Source organism: Dasypus novemcinctus, chromosome 7 (assembly GCF_030445035.2).
Source record: "Dasypus novemcinctus isolate mDasNov1 chromosome 7, mDasNov1.1.hap2, whole genome shotgun sequence".
NCBI classification, from domain to species: Eukaryota; Metazoa; Chordata; class Mammalia; order Cingulata; family Dasypodidae; genus Dasypus; species Dasypus novemcinctus.
This window is the reverse complement of record NC_080679.1, coordinates 117,398,290-117,422,125: the sequence shown is the minus strand read 5'-3', so window position 1 is coordinate 117,422,125 and position 23,836 is coordinate 117,398,290. Positions and strand designations below refer to the sequence as shown.

The window sequence follows — 23,836 nt, the reverse complement described above, 5'->3', positions numbered from 1 at the left end:
TGCAGTGCTGCCACGTGCAAAGAGTGCCCTGCCACGCAGGGGTGTCCCCCTTGTAGGGGAGCCCCACGTGCAAGGAGCGTGCCCTGCAAGGAGAGCTGCCCCACGTGAAAAGCACAGTCTGCCCAGGAGTGGCACTGCACACACGGAGAGCTGACACAACAAGATGATGCGACAAAAAGAGACACAGATTCCTATGCCGCCTGATGAGAATGCAAGTGGACACAGAACACACAGTGAACGGACACAAGAGAGCAGACAGTGGAGTGGGAGGTGGGGGAAGGGGAGAGAAATAAAATAAAAATAAAATCTTAAAAAAACAAACAAAAACGTGTGGCCCCTGCACTCCTAGATGCTTATAATCTTCTGGAAGAAGACAGTTATTAATCATTTAGAATGTCACAAAACGACTGGGATACAGAGATTCAAAGTGCTAAGAAAACCTTTCCTCTGAAAGAAAGGTCAGGAAAGGCTTTCCAGATTGAACTGAGATCGGAGGGTACATTGGGAGTTAATTAGGAAATGACCATGAAGTGGCAAGCAGGAAATCTAAGAATTCGGAAAGAAGGACGGTACAACTTGGAGGGCTATGAGGCTGGGGGGGGAGATGGGGCCAGGCCACAAGTCAAGGAATTTTATTTTGCCTATAGGAAATGTGAAGCCATTAACCAGAAAGTTATTGACTGTTTTTGTGTGTGTGTGTGTGAGAGTGTATTTGTGCGCATGTGTATGTGCCAAAGCTGAAGAGTCTCTGGACAGACGTTCCAGCATGCAACATGAATGAGTTTTACTTTAGATGAGCTTTTGAAGTTGCACACTTGATTTAATTTTGATTATTATTAAGTAAATGAACATATAATTCCCATGGGGAGTCAAAGGCAAGGCCCATTAATAGTACAGTGGGACAGGAGGGATAAGCCAAGCCAAAGGGGACAGGTTCCCCTATGAATAAGGATAGTGGCCAGAACTGGCTAAATTCCACTTCACTGATAGACGTCTGATGTTGATTTATGCAATAGAAACTGCTCTATATTAGTGTGATGAGAGGCCTATCGAAATTTCTATCTGAGCTCTGAGGCTCCAGGTCTGACCCATGTTATGGCTGTTCCTTTTCGTGGAAACAGATGACATTAACAATCTGTTAACTATTATCAATGGCTTCTAGAACCAGGGACTCTATGGTTCCAAGAAATAGGTTCTATGTCTGCAACAAGGGAAGGAAACATGTCTACATCTACCCTGCTTGGAAAGCCTTCCTAATTTAAAAATAATGCTTGCTTGCACACATACATGCCTGCCCTCCTTTTAGATAAAAGAATAAGGTACCAACAGTGTCCCAAATGAGGTAGGAAAATTACATTTGAATGTCACAATGGGCTCACAACTACTATCATATGGAAAGTAAAACAAAAGTTAGACCCTTCTACTCCGCTTCTCTTCACACTGAGCCCCACCACATGCGTGTGGCTGCCTGGCTGTGTGTGCAAAGGTGTGACCTCAGCACAGTAACTCTTCTGTCCTTGCTCCATCTTTTGGACTCCGCAAATGTTTCACTGAATGAGTAATAAGCTAATAAACATGGTATCATTCAACAGCATTTAGTTTGCTAATGACACTAGCTTTGAGACCAGAACTGTTAGGGTAATTGACGAATTCCACATTAGGGCAGAGGGCAAAGGCAGTGTGCGTCATATTGGGACAAACTTTGGGATTTCATGTGATCAGGGATAAAGGCAGAATCACCCCCATTGCCCCATCTCATTTTGTGAGGCCAACCAAGTTCAGTCTCACAACAATCTAAAAGTCTCGGTGTGGGGCCAGCCCCATTTCTGGCAAGCCTAAGACAAGGAGAAAAAACCACTCTACATTCCAGTTCTAGCTCTATAGTAAGCAGCTGTGTGATTTTAGTTAAGTCACATCAATTTTCACTCTATTTCTTCTGTAAAACAAAATGCACAGAAATAGACTAATTTAAAGGTTCCATCTAGCTTTAAATTTCTATGATTTTGATCACTTTTAAAAACTCAACTTTGGGGTGGTGGACTTGGCCCAGTGGTTAGGGCGTCCGTCTGCCACATGCGAGGTCCGTGGTTCAAACCCCGGGCCTCCTTGACCCGTGTGGAGCTGGCCCATGTGCTGATGCGCGCAAGGAGTGCCGTGCCACGCAGGGGTGTCCCCCGCGTAGGGGGGAGCCCCACACACAAGGAGTGCGCCCCGTAAGGAGAGCCGCCCAGCGCACAAGGAAGTGCAGCCTGCCCAGGAATGGTGCCACACACACAGAGAGCTGACACAGCAAGATGACTCAGCGAAAAGAAACACAGATTCCCGTGCCGCTGAAAACAACAGAAGCGGACAAAGACGACGCAGCAAATAGACATAGAGAACAGACAACCAGGGTGGGGGGGAAGGGTAGAGAAATAAATAAATAAATAAATAAATAAATAAATAAATAGATAGATAGATAGATAGATAAATCTTTGGGGGGAAAAAACAACTCAACTTTGGAGGATCAGAACTTGAACCACTACTGAAGTTCAGGGATTTCACTCCAGAATGCCATTGTGGTCCACCTAGAAGATACACAAGGTCTACTAATAATCATTGTGCTTCTTTTCCACAAGTGTATTTCTCTCTTTTTTCCCCTTAGAAACTTATCCCTCCCCACACTTTTTTTGCTGTATACTGTTCTTGGGCCCTATGATATCTGTCATCTAGTCCAACTTTTGCATTTAGTGCATTGCATTCCCTGCCTACAAGAAATGAAAGGCCTGGAGAGTGACACTAGTGTTTACCGAAAAATGCTCTTCACGCTTTCAGGAAATCATGCCCCAAGTGAGCCCTCTCTGATAGCATTTGCTCATGGGGGGATCTAATCCTAATTCTTCGCCAGTTGCAAGGCTTTAGAAAGATAAATAAAAATGCAGTGACTCTTTAGCTTTATTTTTATCATAATTATTTTTTAAGCCTGATGGCAGACACAAAGCCTATGTGTAGAAACACTACATGGACGTATGCTGATGACAATAATAGTTACATCCTTCACCTGGTCCAGCTCATTCACTATTTTTCTGATGAGAACTGCCCTTATTTCTGTGTTCTTCTATTTTTCTTCTTATTAAAGAATGTTTATTATTGAACTGCTATATATTTTATATAGGCACAGAAATGCAAACCAAAGTCTTCAATTCAAATGGTTCAAAGTAGGTTTTTGGATAGCTTTATCAGAAATCCAATTATCTAATAAATGCTGTGATTTATTACTGCAAATTCCAGAAAACCTAGAAACAAGCATATAACAAAATAGGAGGTGACTTTACCAAGTACACACAAAATCACTTCAAGCTGCCATAGAGGTTTAACTGAAGATGGCAAAATGAAACCAGGTGGATAGGGAGTCCAACTTTGAGTGGGCAGTCAGTTACAGAAGTTAGAAGAGAATTTTTTCTTTTTGAAGATCCAAACCATGTATTGAATCTCCCTACTAATTCATAGTAAAAACGTAAAAAAAGCTATAATTTAGGACTGATCACATAAGGCAGAGAAGGGGTTGTATTAGCACAAAATGTCAAGTTCTTACCACAACATAGAAGGTGTAATTAATAGCATCTAATATTTGTAGAGCTCCCATGTACAGATTACTTTACATGGTGCTCACTGCAACAGGGTCCTATGGCAAATATTCTGGACCCCACCTTCCAGATGAGGGAACAAGCTCTGACAAGGTTATTAACTGACCTGTTTAATAGTAGGTGGCTGAGCCAGAATTTACATACAGTTCTTCTGATTACAAACGCCACGTTCTTTCCACTGACTTAGACACCTCTTTCTGACTTTTCCCGTGCATGTATAACTCGCTCCTTAATGGTACTTCTGTTTGAGAATCTGTGATCTTTATCCAACTGTAAACCCTGCTAGTGACAGCATCTCTCCTAGGATCCCCAGGCCATCCCTCCACGGACTTGGTGATTTTATCAGCCATGTCAGCTCTGGCCTCCAATGACTATCAGCAGAATAGGCTTAACAAACCGCCATCACTTCCATAGTTAATGATGATTCAATTAGTTCAAAGCACAAACACACACTATAATACAAGCCAAATGGAAATGGAGAGGCCAGCAAGTCTGGCTGACAGCCGCCCCAGTGAGCCCCAGTTCCTTCAGCTTCTGTGATTTATTTACTCATTTGTTTTCTGGTGGCGGGGAGGGTGCACAGAATATACTGTCACTTTAGATAGCACTTCGGCAAATACCACAACAACGTTCCCAGGGATCACTAGCAGCTTTTGTTCAGCCCTAGCATACTAAATTTTAAAGGGGGAAGAATAGCACCAGATAAATCACAGGATTTTAAAAGAACATCCCAATTTGTTCACAGTTTAACATTACTAGTGTCAGGAAAAACATATAAAACTCCTCTTTCTCATCCCTGGATTTGACTTACAAAGTGAACTATGTACACAGCAAAATCCCCAAGATTAAATGTGTATGATGGATAAGAGAAGAAAGGGTTTCCTTTATCATTCTAACATGAACCCGCGACCACTGGCATATCAATCCACATCTCCTCCACATTATTCTTCACTCAAAACGTTCCTCAATATTGTGGGCTGTCTTCCATATTGAACAGCTCCGTGGAGTTACATTAATAAATTTTCAGATGATACTTTTATTGCCTGTTCCATCTATCAACAGCATTTATTTCCTTTTTAAAAATGTGATTCTAAAGGCATTTTACATAAAGGGAAACTCTACTGTGGAATGGAATGGTACGAAAAAGTGAGCTGTAATTTTCATTAAAGACATACCCCAGGGGAGGGGACATGTCCTTCTGGCCCATGGAACAAGGGAAGAATTTCACATAAATGAGGAGTTTCTGTGGTAAATGTTTAGAGTTAGACTCTTGGAGTCTATAAAAAAAAATAACTCATAACAATGTCAAAATCTGCATTTCATTCCCCATCCCAATCCCCTCCCATCTTTCTGAAAGAATCCACAGGACAGGAGAGGCAAAGCACTTCCAGAGAGAGGCTGAGATTGAGGACTGAGCGACGGTCAACCCAAAACGAACTGATAATTCAGGCTTGGCTATTTAACGGTAAGTGGGAAGTTATATTGTTGCTATCTTTTGTATCTACAGTAACCATCTATCTAAGATTCCTAGGCAGAAATTTAATTTAAAATAAATTTAAACAATTTAATATTTTCTATCTCACTGTCTTCATAAATACACATTGTCAGATCAATCAGATGACTGATATGTCCAAAATTTGTTTCAGAAAATATTGTCAAGACTTTTTTCCCCCAGGAATGACTGGCAAAGACAAATTTATGAATCTTCTGAGTTTGTGCAACTGAATAGAACTGGCAGGCACTTTCTTCTGCTAAGGAAGAGTCCTTTACACATCCAAATGTGCTGGTGGTGATGATGATGGTGATGATGATGGTGATGATGGTGTTGGTTCATATGGAGAAGATAACCTGTCAATCCAAGTCGTTAGTAAACAGGCATTGTAGGCAATTCACTGGGTCCCAGTTATAATGTAAGACCTCCACAGGTGGGGATAACACCTTATACATCACATCACCATTAGCACACCCTGGACATATCCAGTAAGTACTCAATAAATGTCTCCAAAATTGCTGAATGTGATGATGCTGATTGACAGATGACATCACCCTTGCTTTACCTCTGCTGACAGGCTACAGTTACTTCAATATTGCTAAGAACTTTCAATGAAAAGCTGTTTTTGAAGCAAGTATTTTGCTATCATAAGCACAAAGCAAAGAACTGATAGAATATTTTCACAAAAGATAAACGCACCATTAAATTGATTTCTATGCCTAGGAAATGAGATTTTTTTCCTGCTTCTCCTTTACCTGACACCCCCCTCCACCATCACCATCACATGCACCTCTCACAGCAGCACAGCAGCCTTTAAACCATAAAGCTGTCTGACCTAAAACACCCTGGGAATTTCTGGAGAAAAGAAGACCCACTGCTGATCAGGATACTCTATTCCTCCCACCATCCTCCTTCCTGGGGTTACCTAAAAGAAGAGCTCTAATGAGGTGTGTTAGATGAACTTTTGAAAGTCAAAGATGGATAATCTAGTTCATTCTCTTGAGGGCTCATGTCAGATCAGATGGAAATATCACCTATTTGCACCTAAATGGAACTTAAGGATAAAGCTGTAATATTCCATTTTTCTAGTACAATTTACATAATACCTGCTCTCTCTAGTCAGGCAAAACTTGGGGAATAGTATGGGCAAATTGTTTGAGGTACATACTGAAGGAATTTTGCTAGCTATTTTGTCCTGGTGTGCTTTTTGACATTAAAACTATTATTTTTATCCCTTACCCCTGGAAGTGGCAGGAAATTCTTACTTGAGGTGCTTCTTTGTCAAGGAGTGGGAAGTACACATCCTGACAAGCCACTCACAGCCACAGTGGGAGTAGAAAAGAAAAGAACTGGGTGAAGACACCTTGTCCCTCTGCCAGATGATTCATCTCAGTATGAAAGGAAAGGGAATTTAGACAAATTAGGGGAAATAAGTAAGAGCCTAAAATATAAACAATTAGAAAAGTCAGCATATAATAGGAAAAAAGGCAATATAAAAGTGCATCACAAACTTGGAGGTTCAACAATGATTTTCTTCATGTAAACCAATTTCTTCATGTAAAAATCTCTGTGTTTGAAGAATAATGAACTAGCCAAGTTGTGGCTCATGGGTCAAATGCCTCTCTCAGAGTAGGTCTTCCAAACTTTGCTAATGGGTAAACACCTAGATTCTACCAATGGCCATCTTAGTGCTAAGCAACAAGATAAATCTTTTGTTGCCACAGGAAGCGGCAAAAACCACTGGTTCGCAGTATGCCACTAATGGGCACTTTGACCTTTGTAAAGCCACTGGGTTTAACTCTGACATCCTTTCCTCTTGCACAAAATAAGGTTGTTAGATGTTGGATATTGTCAGTGATTCTGAGCTACCTAAGCCTTGCCTACCATCCCTCCTTCTGAGTACCTAAGACTTGCTGACCAACCTGTTTATCACATGTATGACTGACCCTCATGTGGCATGCTCCAACTCTTTCCTTAGGAACTCGGGGTGGCCACCTCATGCACATCAACATACTATAAAGAGCTGGTAAACACAGCCTGCACTCCTGGCTACCTCTAAAAACTATGAGATGATCTAACACTTTCTAAAGAGTCTTGATCTCCAAGATCCTGGGTGATCACTTTATAGATTCCTCCCATTACTGAAAATAGGAATCTGGAAGCATGCTGGCTTTAACTCCTACCACACAAAACTTTCTAGCTTTCTCAGATTCTCCTTCAGCCCAACAACCTCATCTGGTTTTGTGTGCCCAAGACTGTGCCATCTGTAGGGAAGTCAAAGCGTTTATGGTTCAAGCCACTCTGGAGCAAGGCTATGAACTTGGTGGGCTGAGAGGGCCATGCTGTGAGGAGTAGTGCCGGCGCCTAGCTGCCCCACATCTTCTCCAGGATTCTTATATTGGCTTATCATGTCAAGGAGGCAACTGCTTTTGGTACCTCTCTAACACTTGTTAATGCTTTTAATTTAAAAAAGGGAAAATAGGCTTTAAGCTCTGGTAGGATAAAACACTAAGCAGAATTTAGGAATCTTGTCTTATTTTTATGATATTCATGGTCCTCTCCTATTTCTGCAATTTTCCATTTCCAGGACAGCCTTCCTACTAGCAGTATTTTCTCAACACTTATGCTTCCTCTGACACCTCTACCAGGTCCCCACCACACTCAGTATGTGCCCACCCCATGTTCCAGTCATTTTCCTGAGGGACTCACCGACTTGCCTGCTCCAAGTCCATAAATTGGTATGTCTGCTGATACCTACTGCCTTCTCAGCAATGAACCCAAAAACCATAGGCTGAACTTGTTTGAGAGTGAGGTTCCAAGGCCCTGAGTGGTTAAGCATCTCCCAAAATATCACATAGCTTGTGAGTGACAGGATCTGAACCCAGGCTGTTAGCCACAATATTCTGATGCCTCTCACCAAAATACCCACAATCCTCTGCTGCCTCTCACTAGAACACCCACAGTCCTCTGCTATCTTTCGCCAAGTACCTATAGGACCTAATGACTTTCCTACTTAACGTGAATCCTACTGTCCTTCAAGGACCAACGCAATTCCTACCTTCTCCAGAAGCTCAGCATGACTCCTATACAGATGGCTCTAGGCTGGCTATTCTGCAGGAGATGTGGGCGGTAGGTTAGTTAAAACATGATTCCAGATCCAGGAACAAAGGAAAAGAATACAGGTGAATCTAATGTCTTATAGCCCAGTGGTTCTTAGCCCAGGATACACATTAGAATTGCTTGTGGGTTGTTGTTGTTTTTGTTGTTGTTTTTAATCCCATGTGTCCAGGCCACATCCCAGACCAATTAAATCAGAATCCCTGGGGTGGCACCAGGACATCAGTATTTTTTTCAAACTCTCCAAATGTTTCCAAGGGAGAGTCAAATGAGAACCACTGGTGCAGAATGGAATTAATGGCATCAATGCAGGGGTACAAGGCTTAATCAGAAGATCCTGTCTACTGCAGCCTCTGACCCCCTATCACCCTCAGAAAGACCAGTGCCTCTTTCAGAGTCAGGTTCTTCATCTGTAAAGTGGACTTGAACTTCCTGGCTTTCTTACTTTGAAGGGTTGAAGTAAGGATCAAATGAGAGAATGTGGTGAAAGCACCTTTTAAAGTGTAAAACACACATTGATTATAATTGTGGCGATTTTCACCAACTGGTACCCCAGTGATGATGTTCAAATGCTTAGAAAAACAAACATAATAAAAAATGCATAGAGAATAAAAAATATCATAGCAGAAGGATTTGAAAAATTAAGTCCAGTGACCCAAGAGGAATATAGCCTTATTCATAGCATTAGGATACGCTTACAAGTTATTTTGTAAATGAAATAAAAAGGCTATAGGAGAGTAGTTTCAAATGGAATTATTTGTAGACTATCACTTATCAATATAGCACAATCTTAGTTAATTCAGACTAAGGGATGATCTTGCCCTACTAGGAAGGAAATGGATTTATTGTGATAATTGTTAATTTAGTGTGGAAACAATATTTATTAGGGTGTGGGACTGGCAAACCTACCAAAGAAAACACATTTAGAAAAACATGTATTTCAATCTATTTATGAAACAATAGAAACTTCATGAATAAGATCCTCATTCATTTGAACAGATGAGGCAAAAATATAAGTCATTGCAAGACCCCAGTTCAATGAGAATATTTGAACTTGTCCGTTTGACCCTGGGGACAGGCTGGATCGCAGGCCCGGCCTTCAGCAGTTATCTATGATCTTGTTAGCACCAGTCTGAAGGCCGGGTCCTGCGAATGTGAAGGCAAGCGGACAAAGCGGAACAGCAGCTGCCCTCCCCTTCAGTAAGAGTCCGGCACTTTCTGAACCATTGGGATGATGTGACGTCTCACCCAGCTTATTCCACACAGAAGGCTGTAAATTCCTAAATTACTTATTTTCCCATCTCCTTTCCTCCCAAATCCCTCATCCGAAAGCCCCGTTTTCTGAGATGATAGAACAAAGTCCTCAGGCTAGCCTGGCTCACACTAACATGCCAACGACCCTCTTTTTAATGTCTATCTTCTTAAATTGCGTTCTCAACTGGAATGATGCTTCGGAAGGACTTTCAGGGAGAGCTATCTAACTGAGAAAATATCGGCAGATAGGAAGGGAGAGGATAGATCGTGGGGTGGGAGAGGAGACCACCAAGCAGGCCTGAATGGCCTAAGAACCTGCCCCTCAGGCTGGCGCTCCTGAGATGGTCACACTTAGGCTCTCCTTCATTTGCTCCAAGTCTAAGCCTTTCGGTTTGCAATAGCTTCCTGGCACTGGCTGCTGAGGTGGGGTAGGCAGGGGCTGGGAAAGGGGAAGAAGAGTTTGGCTGTGCGAATGTGCGAAGGGAATGAACACGTGGGTCGATAGCCGGGGCAGTACTTCCATTTCTTGAATAACTTACCACATTCTAAGCCCTTTATTGTACGTTTTCTCCAATTATTCCATGAAATCACGTCTGCGGAAGCATAGTGAAAACAGCAACCTTCAGATTAGCTTCATTTTACCCATTACAGAAAAGAGGAAACTGAGACTCAAGTTGATTAAGCCATCCAAGACAGCAAAAGGAATTGAGAAATCCGCGGTTCCCTTCGAGGTCTTTCTCACCGCATTTCTCCCCCTCACTCTCTCCCCCTACCGTTACCGCTGTGTGTGTGGACTCTAGGAAGGGAGCTCACAGCATTCTTTTCAAATGGTCTAGTGTCTACTTTCCTTTCTTCAGATTGTTTCTTCCCCTTGTTAATCTAAATGAGTTTTAATATAGGGTAAAGAAATGATTTACAGACTGAAAGACGGAAAAGCATGTATTCAGTGAGCTTCTCTCCTGCCTCCTGGGCCCGGCGAGCTTACAAACCCCGGAGCACGGGGGAGTGGTGGCAAATCCTATACCTTTGAACACCTGCACAGGTGGCTCGGGCCTGAAGTGATTTAAGATTAGATAACTTCTCACGGGCAAGAGCAAAATCCAAATAATTTCAAGAAGGAAAAATCACTGAACTTTCATGGACTCCATGGCCTGTAGGTCGAAATTCCTTCTGAATCCCCTCCTCCGAGAGTTGAGCTGGCTAGAAAAGAGCGTGGAGATCTTGGGGTGGGCTGATTTGCAAGCCTAGCCAATATTAGAATTACCTGAGGTGCAGGAGTGACCGAAGACTCTGTGGAATCTATCTGGGTGGGGGCCCAGGCAGGCTGAGAACCCCTGCTCACAGCCCAACCCCTTGTTTTACAGGGCAGTCAGGAAAGACAGATGGGGGGCAGAGGACCACCGTTCCCAAGCCTGGAATCTGCTGCCCAGGGCCCAGGCACCGGCTTCCAAGCCTGCTTCCATTCTGCTTCACAACACTCACCCGGAGAGGCCAATTAACACCTCAGTCTTGCAGAGAATTAAATGCAAACAGCAGACCCCTTGCTGGACTGTTTTCCCCTCACCCCACACCGGGTGCCTCCTCATCTTGGCCCAGCTGTGCTCCATGGGCAGACAAAATCAATACAGATAATATAGCTTAAAGGCTACACAGAAGACCTCAGCGATGAAAGTGTATCAATTTTTTTTTGCAGCAGACACATTTTCACTTCTTCCTTAACTATTTCCTCATTCCAACATTGCACATTTCCCCCCACAGACGGTTTTTATCTCCATTTCATAAAGCGTCGATATGCCAAGTCCAAAAAACATAGTTTTGTAGCCTCCGGTGAGGTAAGAAAATTGGATCAGAAGTTCAAGGACTGATATCATCGTGATTTTGCTCTGTTCAAATTCATTTGTTTCCTAAGAGGAAAAAAATAACTGATGTGCCTGGTTAATGATCTGAACAGCCCAGAGTACTTGCCCAGCTACTCTCTTGCTAAAGGGCAGCAGTTTTTGGATTTCTATCTCCCGGCCCTCCTGACCTGACACGCTGGGTAATTCCAAAATAAAGTCTGGCCCGCTGCCGAGATGAAGGGCAGGAAATCATAGACAGACAAGCCCTGGCTCACCTAGGAAGGAAAGGCACGTTTCCGGGCACCATGTTATTCACAGGTTATCTTCTGCTTTAACTGAGACACAATATTCTGCTTTCGCTTGGTAAGAGGTCAGTTCAGGGTCAAAACATTTAACAGAAAAAGTATTCATGTCTGAATGCAGAAATTAGGCAAGAAAGGAGAGTCAGAGCCGATTAAACCAGGGACTTTTACATTCCTGAGAAAAATGTACTATTCAAACTCTTAGTGATAGTATTTAAAACTCCTATATTCCTGTAAAAAAAAAGTATTTAATCAGTTTTGAATTACCAAGTTGAATATTCTGAAGTGAGCATGCCAACCAGCAGATGCTCCCAAATTAGACTGTTTTGTCAACTTTTGGAGTTCGGGGGAGTATTTATGTAGGGTATAAAATCATAAAATTCACCTCATAGAATAATTTCAAGGAGAAAAAGAATGTTCTTATTTAATGAAGGGAAATATTTTGGCTATCCTGAATCTAGGCACACACCTTGCTTTGAAAAGATCTCGCCTTCTTTAATTAAAACATGGTGTATTGAGAATGTTGTTTAAAACAAAAACAAAAGCAAAAAAGTAAGAGAGAACACTGCTTCCTCAAGGAACAGTTTCAGCTCTTTAAAACTTAATACACAATAAAAACACTCCCTTTATCACCATTACCTACTTCAGAAGCTATTCAGAGTTCACAGCAATCCAAAGAAAAGGGCAAATTTCTTAAGGCGGAATCAAAGTCACTTGAGACTACCTGACATTACAGGCCACAGACATAAATAAAAGCACTCAACAAAAATATTGCATATCTCCATTGTGTATGATTTTATAAATACCTGTGCAGAGACTTAGTTCATCTATCAATGGACACAGAGTAATAATACAGATTATTTTTCCCAACTGCAGTGTACTCAAGGAATGTACTCACAGCTGATCTACATACACATTTGTTTACCACATTTTATCATGGAAAAAGAGAAGAAAATTCTGAGTAACTTCCATGGGTTTCAGTGAACCCCACTGAAGAATCCCATTCCTTCTCTTGGCTAATTAACCACCAGGGAACATGCTGAAACAGGTTTCATGTGTGTAAGAACCAGTGGCGGTGGGAATAGAGCATGCACCGGACAGGGATTTGGGCTCTGAACCTTTGCAAAATGAGGGACTAGGGAGGCCAGGGTGGGTGGGTGCTGAAGTAGCTCACTGGCTCCCAGTGAGGATCTATGAACTAGAGGAAACAAGAGGGCCCATCAGCCTTTGGTTAGTAGTAATATTCTGACAATGCTCTATAATCAGTAGTTAAAAATGTTTAACAACAATGCCAGTTATTGGTGGTAGGGTGAGTTATAAGAGTCCTGTATGATGTTATGTATGTTTGTTTTGTAAGTTCACAACTATTATTATATACTTATTGTTTATGTATGTTTATGTATGAGTGATATACTTCAATAAATTAATTTTTTTTAAAAAACAACTTTCAACTAAAAAAACAAAGCAGAATTCCCACCCAATCATTCTCATTCTCATTCAGTAGATGTAAGGAGGAGTCAGGAGACTGTTATCTGTGACAAGTCTCTTGGGTGATATAGACATGTAGCCAGAACTCACAGCTCTTAAAAACCACACACACTTGAAACTTACCTTGCATGTATTCATGAAAGAAACGGTTTTATGTTGGAATTTTTGAAAATTCGCCCTTTAAAAACATGAGGGATACTGCTATTTCAAGGAACTTTTGGTCCCGAGATCATTTCCCGGTGCCTCCTAAAGAAGAAAAGACAAGCAGACACAGAACGCGCGACAGACACAGAGCGCAAGCAGCAGGGGGTGGGGGAGGGGGGATAAATAAATCTTCAAAGGAACTTTTGTTAGAAAAGCTATCTTTTGTAAATGATTGTTTAATTATATACTTTTCAATCCTAACTTTTCTCTCTGGTGAGCTTAAAGTTTTGGATTTGCTTCAAGCTAAATCATTACAGGGGAAGCAGGAGGTGAGGCTTAAAGTCAAAACATTCATTTAAAACTGGCACTGCCTCTGAAAAGAATCATAATTTGGGAAAGCCAGGGCTAGACCCGCAAAGAGGAAGCCCCAGCCTATGCCATGTGCTTTCGGTGTACAGAAGAGGACCTGAATATAGATCTGATGACTGTTCAATTTTAGGATCACTAGAAAGGTTCCAATCCCCCAAGCATCACCTGCTTAATCACATCTGAGGATATTTTTAAGGAGGTATTGAAGGAAAAACAAACAATTTTGATTTTCAATTAGATCACTTCAAATGGAAATCACTTGGGTAAAACACTGTATTGCTTTAAATGCAAGTCAAGGGATCAGTGACGGAACAGAGACCATTGCTGGAAATAATGGAGCTGGGTTGAGTCAACCAGAAAGTGAGACAGGGTAGGTAAAGAGGTAACACCACTGCAAATTTTCTGAGCACCACCTCTACATTTCTGTGCTCTTTTCTGGGAAAATGACTCCCCCAATCCCTTGATAAAGTTTCTATTCTCTATTTCTAAGAGAGATGAATTCAAGTGCTCTAACTGTGGTTTATGTAACTTGGTCAAAGTACTAAAACAACAACAACAACAAAACAAAACAAAACAAAAACACCCCAAACCTCTCTGTGCCTATTTCATTTATAAAATAAGGAAAATTACAGCATCGATTTCAAAGAGTTCTTATGAAAACTCCATGAGCACAAAATTCATTTCTGTAAAATATTTAGAGAAGTAACTGATACATAATGAGTGACTGATAAGTGTTGGCAAGTAGTGGGTCAGGCACTAGAGGTTACTGTGCTTTGGTCTGTACTTCATGCAGAGCAGATGTCACAGGACTCCAAAGAGGGGACTTAAATCCCAGATTTCTAAGTGCAAGAAGAACCTGTAGTAATGGTAGTAATGATCTTTCTATCTGAGGCTGTCCTTGGTGTAGCATATGTTTTATTTAGTCCATGCATTAAAAAAATAAGCCATTATTTAAAGACTAAGAAATTTCCCAGGAAAGCCTGTACATTTATCTTCTTTTGAAACATGAGGCCATCTGTCCACATTGGTATATATTTTTTGGTTGTCTGAATCTGCTGCAGCTCAGTTGTGGCTGCTCCCTTTAGACCAAAAAGAGGCTCTCCAGTTTGCCCCAGTCCCCACCACTCTCTGTCCCTGTGTTAATTCAGATGTTGGTTGGTAAGGCACAGCTTTCAAAAGCAGGGCTCTTGTCTTTTAATAATAACAATAAAAACTCTCTGTACTTATTTCCTTATCAAAAGTGGAAAAATAGAAAGTAAATCTATAGGGCTCTTAATGTTTCTCATACCTGGCTCACTTTAATGGCTTTTATTGCTAGGTGACAGTAAGCCTCTGCATTTGTGATCCCTAATCTAATACAAAACCTATTATTTTACAAATGTGAAAAATGAGGGGGAGCAGATGTAGCTCAAGTGGATGAGCGCCCACCTCCCACATACAAGGTCCTGGGTTTAATACCTGGTAAATCCTAAAAACAAATGAACAAAAGAAAAAAACAACTCGCATTGGGGAGCAAATGCAGCTCAGTTGTTGAGTGTCTGCTTCTCATGTATGAGGTCCTGGGTTCAATTCCCAGTACTGCCTAAAAAAGAAAAAGAAAAAAAGGCAGCCAGAGAGTTTAAGAGAACTGTCTGAGGTTATATGTCTTAGTGCCAAATCTGTAGACCATATGCAGGTAGTGTTTCAACTCCCCATATACACTGTAAAATAAATGGGTTAGCTAAAATGGATCCAGTTAATATTCCATACAGAAGAGTAGGGATGAGAAAACGCATCTCAGCCCCAAGAAGGAAGCACAAAAGGCAGGAGCGGACACAAGGGGACCGTAAATGACACAATCCATCCTTAGTGTTACAATGATTCACGTCTCACTAATGCTGCCTGCACTTAAATAGTTTGACAGATGAAGGTGAAGAAATGAAGCCCACCTCCAACCAGTGCTTTATTTCTTTTACGCTTAATTGCTCCCTGTAGCAGTCTGATATAGTTATGAATTCCAAAAATCGATATTGGATTATGTTTGTAATCTGGTCTATTATTGGGCATGATTGAGTTATGATTAGGGCTTTGATTGGACCACGTATTTAGGGCCCCACAGATAAAAGTGCGTGGGGCCTCACAGATAAAAGGCTTGGCAAAGGGCAGAATTGGAGCTTTTGATGCGAGGGTTCTTAATGTTGGGAGTTTCGATATCGAAGTTTGATGCTGAATCTGGAACCCCAGGGAAAGAGACACAGCCATTCGCCTGATAGCCAATAGCTGACCTTGTGGAGAGAGGTAAAGCCTAGAGAGCTTCATAGTCTACAGCTCACCTTGTGGAGAAACCAGAGGAGCTGAGCCCAGAGGACCAGGAAGCCTGAATCCTCACAGACATCAGCAGCCATCTTGCTCCAACACGTGGCAAGAGACTTTGGTGAGGGAAGTAACTTAGGCTTTATGGCCTGGTATCTGTAAGCTCCTACCCCAAATAAATATCCTTTATAAAAACCAACCAATTTCTGGTATTTTGCATCAGCATCCCTTTGGCTGACTAATATACCCCCTTTCATGTCTAATCATGGATTTTTATCTAACCTAAGTTTCCTAACTTATTAACTAAATGAAATGACAACCTGGGTGACAAGACTACATAAAAAGACAAGTAAGAAACCCAAAACATCTAGAAAGTGTTAGATGGAGAAAGAAACAAAGCAGAAAGGTAACTAGGAGGTAGCCTTACTCATTGGGCTCCTCTAAAGACCCTTGTTTTCGGTTTTTCAATCCTCTCTAAGGAAACAAGCCTGTCCTGGATGCACGTGTCCCCTTGCCTACACATAATGAAAACATTTCTATTTCCCATCTGCCATCTCTTCCACAGAAGAAATGACAGGCACAAACATTTTATGGTCTATTAATTTATTTCAGTTTATCGTCATTTCTTGTGTTATATTTCCTTTTATTTCAAGGAAGGAAGTTTGCGACCTAGAATTTTAGATTGGGCCCACTCCCTATCTCACTGTAAAAATACTCCAGAGATAAATGCTTGGTTTTACTCTAGGTATTTCATTTGGGAAAGTCTATGATTTATTTCTAGTTGTACCTATTTTGCATTTGCCAAAACTCAAACAGACTTCTCTGAGCTTCATACTTACAGATGGCAAGACAGGACCTCTTTTAGAGGCTGTTTGAATGAACAAATGAGACCCATTTGGGGTAAGTGCTTAGTAAACTGTAAAGCACCAAAAGCACATGTGTCCTGGCAAACAGAAGCAGTCCTAAAACACTGGGGACATAGGATGTTCTGAGAAATGCAGTCATTGTGATTTGTGAGAAGCTTATAGCTCTAGAGCCCATTTCAAGAGACAACAGAGACTAAAAGTAAAAAGAAATAGATTCTGAACCATATGTCCTAGACAGAAGGCAGGTCTCCAGGGAGAACAGTGCAGTGAGCCTGATGACATCCTGTGTGGTCCCCAGGATTGCTATTTTGGTTTCTTTCACATTGTTGCATGATTTGATAATCTGTCTGCCCTGCTCCCCAAGAGCATCCTATAAATTGAAATCCCAGGAGGCCGGTGTCAGACATCTTTGTAGGTCTAGCACTTAGCCTCATGTCTGCTGGGTGCTGCCAGCCTGCTAAATTAACAACCATTATTTAGTATGAAATCTGGAATTATGGTTCCCCAAGGTACCCACATCCTAGTCCCTAGATTCTGTGAATCTGTTACCCTGCACGGCAAGAGGGACTTTGAAGGTGTGATCAAGTTAAGGATCTTGAGATGTGGAGATTATCCTGGATCATCTGGGTGATCCCATTATAATCACAAGGGTCCTAATAAGAGGGAAGCAAAGAGTCAAAGATGGAAAAAGGAGATGTGATGAAGGAACCAGTGTTTGGAGTGATGTGCTTTGAAGACAGAAAGGGGCTACAAGCCAAGGAATTGCAGGCAGCCCTTATGAGCTGGAAATGGCAAGGCAACAGACTCTCCCTTGAAGCCTCAGAAGGAATGCAACCCCGCCAACACCTTGGTATGAGATCTGCGATCTCCAAAACTTAAGAGGATACATCTGGTTCTTTTAAGCCACCAAGTTTGTGGTGACTTGTTACAGCAGCAATAGGAAGCCACTATACTTAAGCATATGAATAATTTGAACAAGTGAATAAGTAAATGAATGACTAGATGGATGAATGAAACAAAGTGGAAAGGTTCAGGTCCTGACTTAGATAATAACCCATGGGCCAATCATTTAATATCTCCAGAGTCCCCTAGCATAAGAACTGAAGCTATGAAGTCAGACTGACCAGGTGAATCCCTCCTAGGCTGCTTCCTACTTGTGCAGCCCTTGGGCGAGTACTTACCTCCCTGAGCCTTATATGACGTCATCTATGAGACAAATATAGTGACAGGATTGTTGTGAGGACTAAATGAGCTCCAGTGCAACTGCATTTTATGGGACACTGAACTAGGCAAATTGGAAATCATGGTCACAAAAAGATGTTATTACTGTAACTTCATGGATGAAACTGTGAAATAATGCAAATTCCCCAACTTAAAAAAAAAAAAAAAAAAAAGGCCAGAAAGTGCACAATGGCAAAGGAGGCAAACTATAACCCACTGATTGCCACATGGTACAGATGCTGCAGCGGCTGAACAGAAATACCCAATTCTTTGAAAGAATCCATATTGAATTGGCGAGCTATGAAGTATACAAGCAATAAATGATGAGAGGTCTTCAGGACTCACCCCTTGAACAAAATTATGGGCACGCTTTAAAGAATGCAGAGCAATTAGGATCATCCTAGAACTTAGAATACTAGTACTTCCCTATTTTTATATGAACTCAATGATAAAAGTCACAAAACGAACACTTCCATGATGAAAAATGAAACGAACGCTACCTTTGCCATAGGCCTAAGCTCTACATGGGCTTCTGGCTTCTTTTAGAGAAATCTAACCAATTGGAAAATCTGAGTCAGGGCTAATGAAATCCCATATTACAATGCAATAAATCTTCCCAGCTCTTACCCAAAATACAGAATCTGGCTTCTGGGAGGGTTCACTCTGTGCTCCACTAGCATGCCCATGTGTATCTTCAACAGCCTGTTTTGCTTCTCCTAGCCTTATTAAGAACACTACAATTTGTGAGGTGAAGGGACTCCAAGCTACATGCAGCTCTTCTCTTTCCCTTATCTCTGTTCTTGTTTTTTGAATCTCCAGAGGCCAAGACTGCATATGTGACATAGTAGAAACCCCACAAATTCTTGTTGAATGTATAAATGACCTTTATAGTTCACGTAGCCCAAGGCTCTCCCCCAGTTAGGGCAATGGGTGAAAAATTCCTTCCATGTAGCATTCATTCAAGTTAATAGCTCCTCCCTACAGGAAAGAGTTAATTTTCCAAATGGGACAGACAGGGTTATGGAGAGGAAATAGTTTTTAAAACACATTTTTTTAAAGTATATTTGTTTTTCCAAGTAGCTTTCAGTTTCACAAATTGAATTTCAATGATGACATTAAATGTCAACACCACGGATTTGGCTAAGGACTTGTGGAGAGATTAGAAAGGAATGATCAAAAGGAAACAAGAACCTGGATGAAAGAGAACTGCAATGAAGAGATTAGGGTAAGTGCAAGAGTGATGCCAATGCATCTAGTTCTAAAGAAGCCTTGTGTTACCTGTGAGAGGGGCAAGAATATGACTACATTTCAGATGCATGTGACTATCTCAGGCTCCACAGACCCATGGAATGCTGAATCAAGTACACCAAAATGGATACAATAGGTAAGGGAGGTTCAGAGCTAGAAGACTAAACTTCCTGACCTAACTTTAGGCAACCATACCTATCTCATTGGAAAAAGCTGAGCATGCTTTCCCTATGTAAAGACTACCCTCCCAAGAAGAAAAATCTAAACACTTTCACTAGAAATGGATTTTAGTGATTTTTCTACTGGCTTTGAGAAGCTAACTTCAATCTCCTCTGAGGTCACTTAAGTCCTATCCTTGCATTGTTTTCACTGAGGCTGGACAACTGGTGTCCCATCTTCATGAAGTGCTTCCATATGTGGTTCAGGAGTCAACTCATTAGGACACAACCTTCTTAAGACTAAACATGCCTAAAATTCTTAACTTTGTATAATACTTTGACTTTTATTATCAGACTCCTCCCAGTTCTCTTCAGATACAAGCTGGGTTGCAGAGAACTGAACCAAACATGTAAATCATGAATTCAGGTATGTGAGGACAAAATTATCCTCATTCAGCTGGCTTCTTATGCCCGACTCCCCAAACCTGCTTGCTTTTTAGCCGCTAAAACTTGGGACTCCCCAAACCTGCTTGCTTTTTAGCCAGGGAAAATTTGGGACTAATTTCTGCCAACTTCCTTGCTTTCCTTAGTTTTATTAGGTTTTTTTGTTGCTGTTTGTTTGTTTTTTAGCTCTCTACATGTAACTGCGCAACATGATCTGTCTCTATTTGCAACTATAAGTGATTCAATTCTCATTATAAGTCTAAACATATCTAAATAGACAGTGTTGGGGCTGAATTGCCCCCATCTAAAAGATATTTTGAAACCCTAACCCCAGCACCTCAGAACAGGGTTATATTTGGAAATAGGGTCATTATAGATATAATTAGTTACGATTGAGGTCAGACTGGAAGGGCTGAGCCTTAATCTAATTGGCTTGTGTTATTATAAGGAGTGAAGACAGAGATACGCAGAGGACAGATAGCCTTGTGTGAAGATGGAGGCCAAATAGGAATTATGCTGCCACTAGCCAAGGAATGCCAAGGAGCATCATAAGCTGGAAGAGAGAAGGAAGGATTCTAGAGCCTCCTAAGAGAGCACAACCCAGTTGATACCTTGATTTAGGACTTCTAGCTTCGAGGACTGTGAGCTCATAAATTCTTGCTGCATTAAGCTACTCATTTTGTGGTGATTTGTTATGGCAGCCCAGGGAGCTAATTGAGGCTACCTATTCTATTTCTGTTGCATTGTCCTTTCCCATCCTGCCAGAGCCTTCTCATTTGTGCCTCCAACTTCGGTCATGCTCAGATTAGGTGTCCTGCTTCCTGGCCCAGCCACTTTGCTAAAACACTGAAGGACCTTGGGGTAAATGCTATCAGAGAAAGAAGAGGACTTGTTACTTCATTGACCACATGCTCCTTAGGACCTCCTTGTACTCCACATTGCTCAAGGTGCATAAAATCTCCAATCTCACCCAGTTCATTCATGCCTCACTGTCAGGTGTTTTACCTCACTAGACCATTATCCAGTTACCTGAAGCTTTTCCCACTCGGTGAGTCTGTCATAAAATTCATACCACTGGACCTTTATCCAGGCTTCCCCTCTCTAAAAACACCCCTCCCCTGGGTCTATGTTTCTCAGACCCACCTCAAATGTCATACCTCTGGGAAGTAGTCCTCTACAACCAAATGTGATCAGTCAGTCCCTCCCCTGTGTTCCCAGAAAATGTAGATATTCCCTCATAGCCCTCAGCACAGAATTGTAAGATAATTTTATAGTTCTCCCTCTTTCACTACAAACGTATTGTTTGCATCTCCCTACGGCCAACTATACCATCTGTTTCATGGTAGTAGGTGAAGAATGAGTTGCATAATGAATGAGTTGCATAAACATGTCCATGATTTCTCAAACCAGGGGTGACTGGATGGTTCCCAGCATTAGGGTCTGGGCATACTTTCAATTTATCTATCTCTGGGTCATGGAGAACAGAATTAGAGAAACACAAGAAATATCAGCCAGTGGGCACCCGCTTGAGAGTCAGAAACATGCTGTACCTGATAGACCGTTATATGAACACTTCCTTCTTTGTTCTGCTCTGGAGGTCCTTGACTTTGCAATAGATTTCGTACAGTTTCTTCCATCCTGAAAAACGAAATATGAAGAATTTCATTAAAGAATGTTTCCTGTTAGCATGGGTCTGTTCAATTAGTAGAAATAATTCTTTGATGTGCATTTTCTAAGATTAAATCTTGAAGTCCCTTTCCATTCCTCTCTCCTTCATCCCCTCTATGAAGAATCTTCCATGAAGCCCTTTTAGAACACCCCTCAGAATGTCTCTGAGTTCTCTCTTTCTCTTCACCATTCAGGTTCCCATCGCTGTTGCCCTGTACCTACACACATGCAAACACCTCCCAATAGCCCTCTCCACTTTCAATCACTCCCTTTTAATTTGATATGATGTCACCACAGTAATCTTCCTGAAATACCACTTGGATTTTTAAAAATTAATTTTCAAAATTAAGAAAAATCACATGAATGCATTATCTTCATAAACATACCACCATGTTTTTTTCACAGTGGTCCTTCTATGTGAGCATGCAAAGATCTACTTCATTCTTTTAACTACTATCTAGTGTTTCATGCAGTGAATGCACCTTAGGATATTTAATCATTTCCCTATTGGTGGAATTTAAGTTAGCTCAAAATATTTCCTATTTCAAACAATAAACCTTCCTATAAGCTCTCTTTGTACACATTTACAAGTATTTCTAGAAGGGATGTTATACATTATATTTTATAATCCCATTTCTTTTATAAATACAAACTTCCAATGGCTCCCCAGTTCCCCAAAACAAAGAGTAAAACCAACACTGTCATTACCAGTCTGGGCTTTTGCTCATACTATTACTATTAATTAGAATGCCATTTTGCCTTCTCTTCCCATATCTCATACATCTTTCAAAATCCACCACAAGTTTTACTTCCTAAGAGACTTCTTCATTGGTCTCCCACCTTTTTGCATTCTTACAGCTCTCATACTTTTTATCATTCATTCTATCACTCAAAATCCTCTCACTTTAATTCTCAAATATTTCATATAGTTTGTCTTACCATCGGAAATAAATTGCAACATTTTGTACAGAACCATGCCATCTATTTCTTATATAGCTCCCTCATTTATGGGAAGAGCAGGTATTCAGTGGACACTATTTTGTGAATTGCCTGTTAATTTATTTTTTTTTTAATTATGAAGTATTGATTCTATGCCAGGGTCAAGCATTCATCATGTATATTCACCAGTGTTTAGATGGCCTTGTCCTTGGTCTCATCCATGAGGATTCATGGACCAGATCTTTGAAGGCAGGAGGCCTGAACTAAAGGCATGGAACATGTGCCCTCTTACCCAGAATACAGTTGCTTGCCTTTTCCATTTCCATCTGAAGCTTGTATTTGGTGACTCAGTATAACACTATTTTAAGGTAGTTGTGGAAGAAAGACTAATTCAGCTTCTCCCTCATACTAAGGGCTTCTAGCCTGGTAAATTCAAAGCCCAAGGAAACCTGTGATTCCCCTTAATTGGCACGGTCATTACAGCAATCAAGGTACTGTAGTTCAAAGTGTCACTCCTTCAAATATGGCATCTAACTACTTAGCAATGAAGTGAAGAAACCGCAGGTGAACTGGACTAGCCCAAGCCTTGACTACAAATCGGAGAAATTCTGCTTTCACATAGGATGGCACCAGGACCCATTCAGGCTTTAAAGGAGACCGAGAAGAAACTGAATATGGGTGTCCAAAGAATGATCTGTGCCCTCATATTTATGCAAGCTACCTTGCCGTGCATCCATCCTGGAGAGCGGAAGCTGTTCCCTGTATATTCACCAGTTTTATGATATTAGTGATAATTCAAACTTCAGTGTACTTTTAACTTGTAAAGAACAATATTATTTTTAAAATAGCATTATGCCTATATGGTAGATGAGAAAGCTGAGGGTTAGAGAGGTTAAATGACTTTCTCAGGGGAACATGGTTAGCTAGATGGGGAGTTAGCATTAAAACATTTTTTAATGGACTCAAGAGAAATCACCCTCTTTCACTAGACCTTATTTACATTCACAAGACATGATTTTAAATGAAAGTCTTAACCCCTAATGAGGAGCTCACTGAGTGAATACCTATTAGATGCTGAGCCCAAGAAGGCAAAATGAAAAACAGTTACTGGCCTAGGGAGAGCTTGTGTCAAAAAACAGATGTGAAGATGTTAGAAATGCTGAAACAATATACTCTATTTCACTGTATATAATGAGAGACAATCTCTTGGTTGGTAATAGGATTTTCCAGTTTTCTTACAAATCTATCATAAACAAGGAAAGTAAGGATTATGGTTAAGACTTGCCCAGGATCACTCCGCTTGTTCACAGCAGCTCTGGGACTAGCCGTCAGGTTTTCTAAATCTTAGTCTACTTCCTTCCCACCTTAGA

At 41.2% G+C, this 23,836-nt stretch overlaps 1 protein-coding gene across 1 annotated transcript in view; it reads right to left on the bottom strand.

The window, feature by feature from the left end:
- NCKAP5 (NCK associated protein 5) overlaps positions 1–23,836 on the bottom strand; it is a 1,037,301-nt gene that overhangs the window by 304,797 nt on the left and 708,668 nt on the right. The window contains 1 exon segment of the mRNA XM_058301099.2: positions 21,410–21,497. Coding sequence (XP_058157082.2) covers positions 21,410–21,497 — 88 coding nt within the window.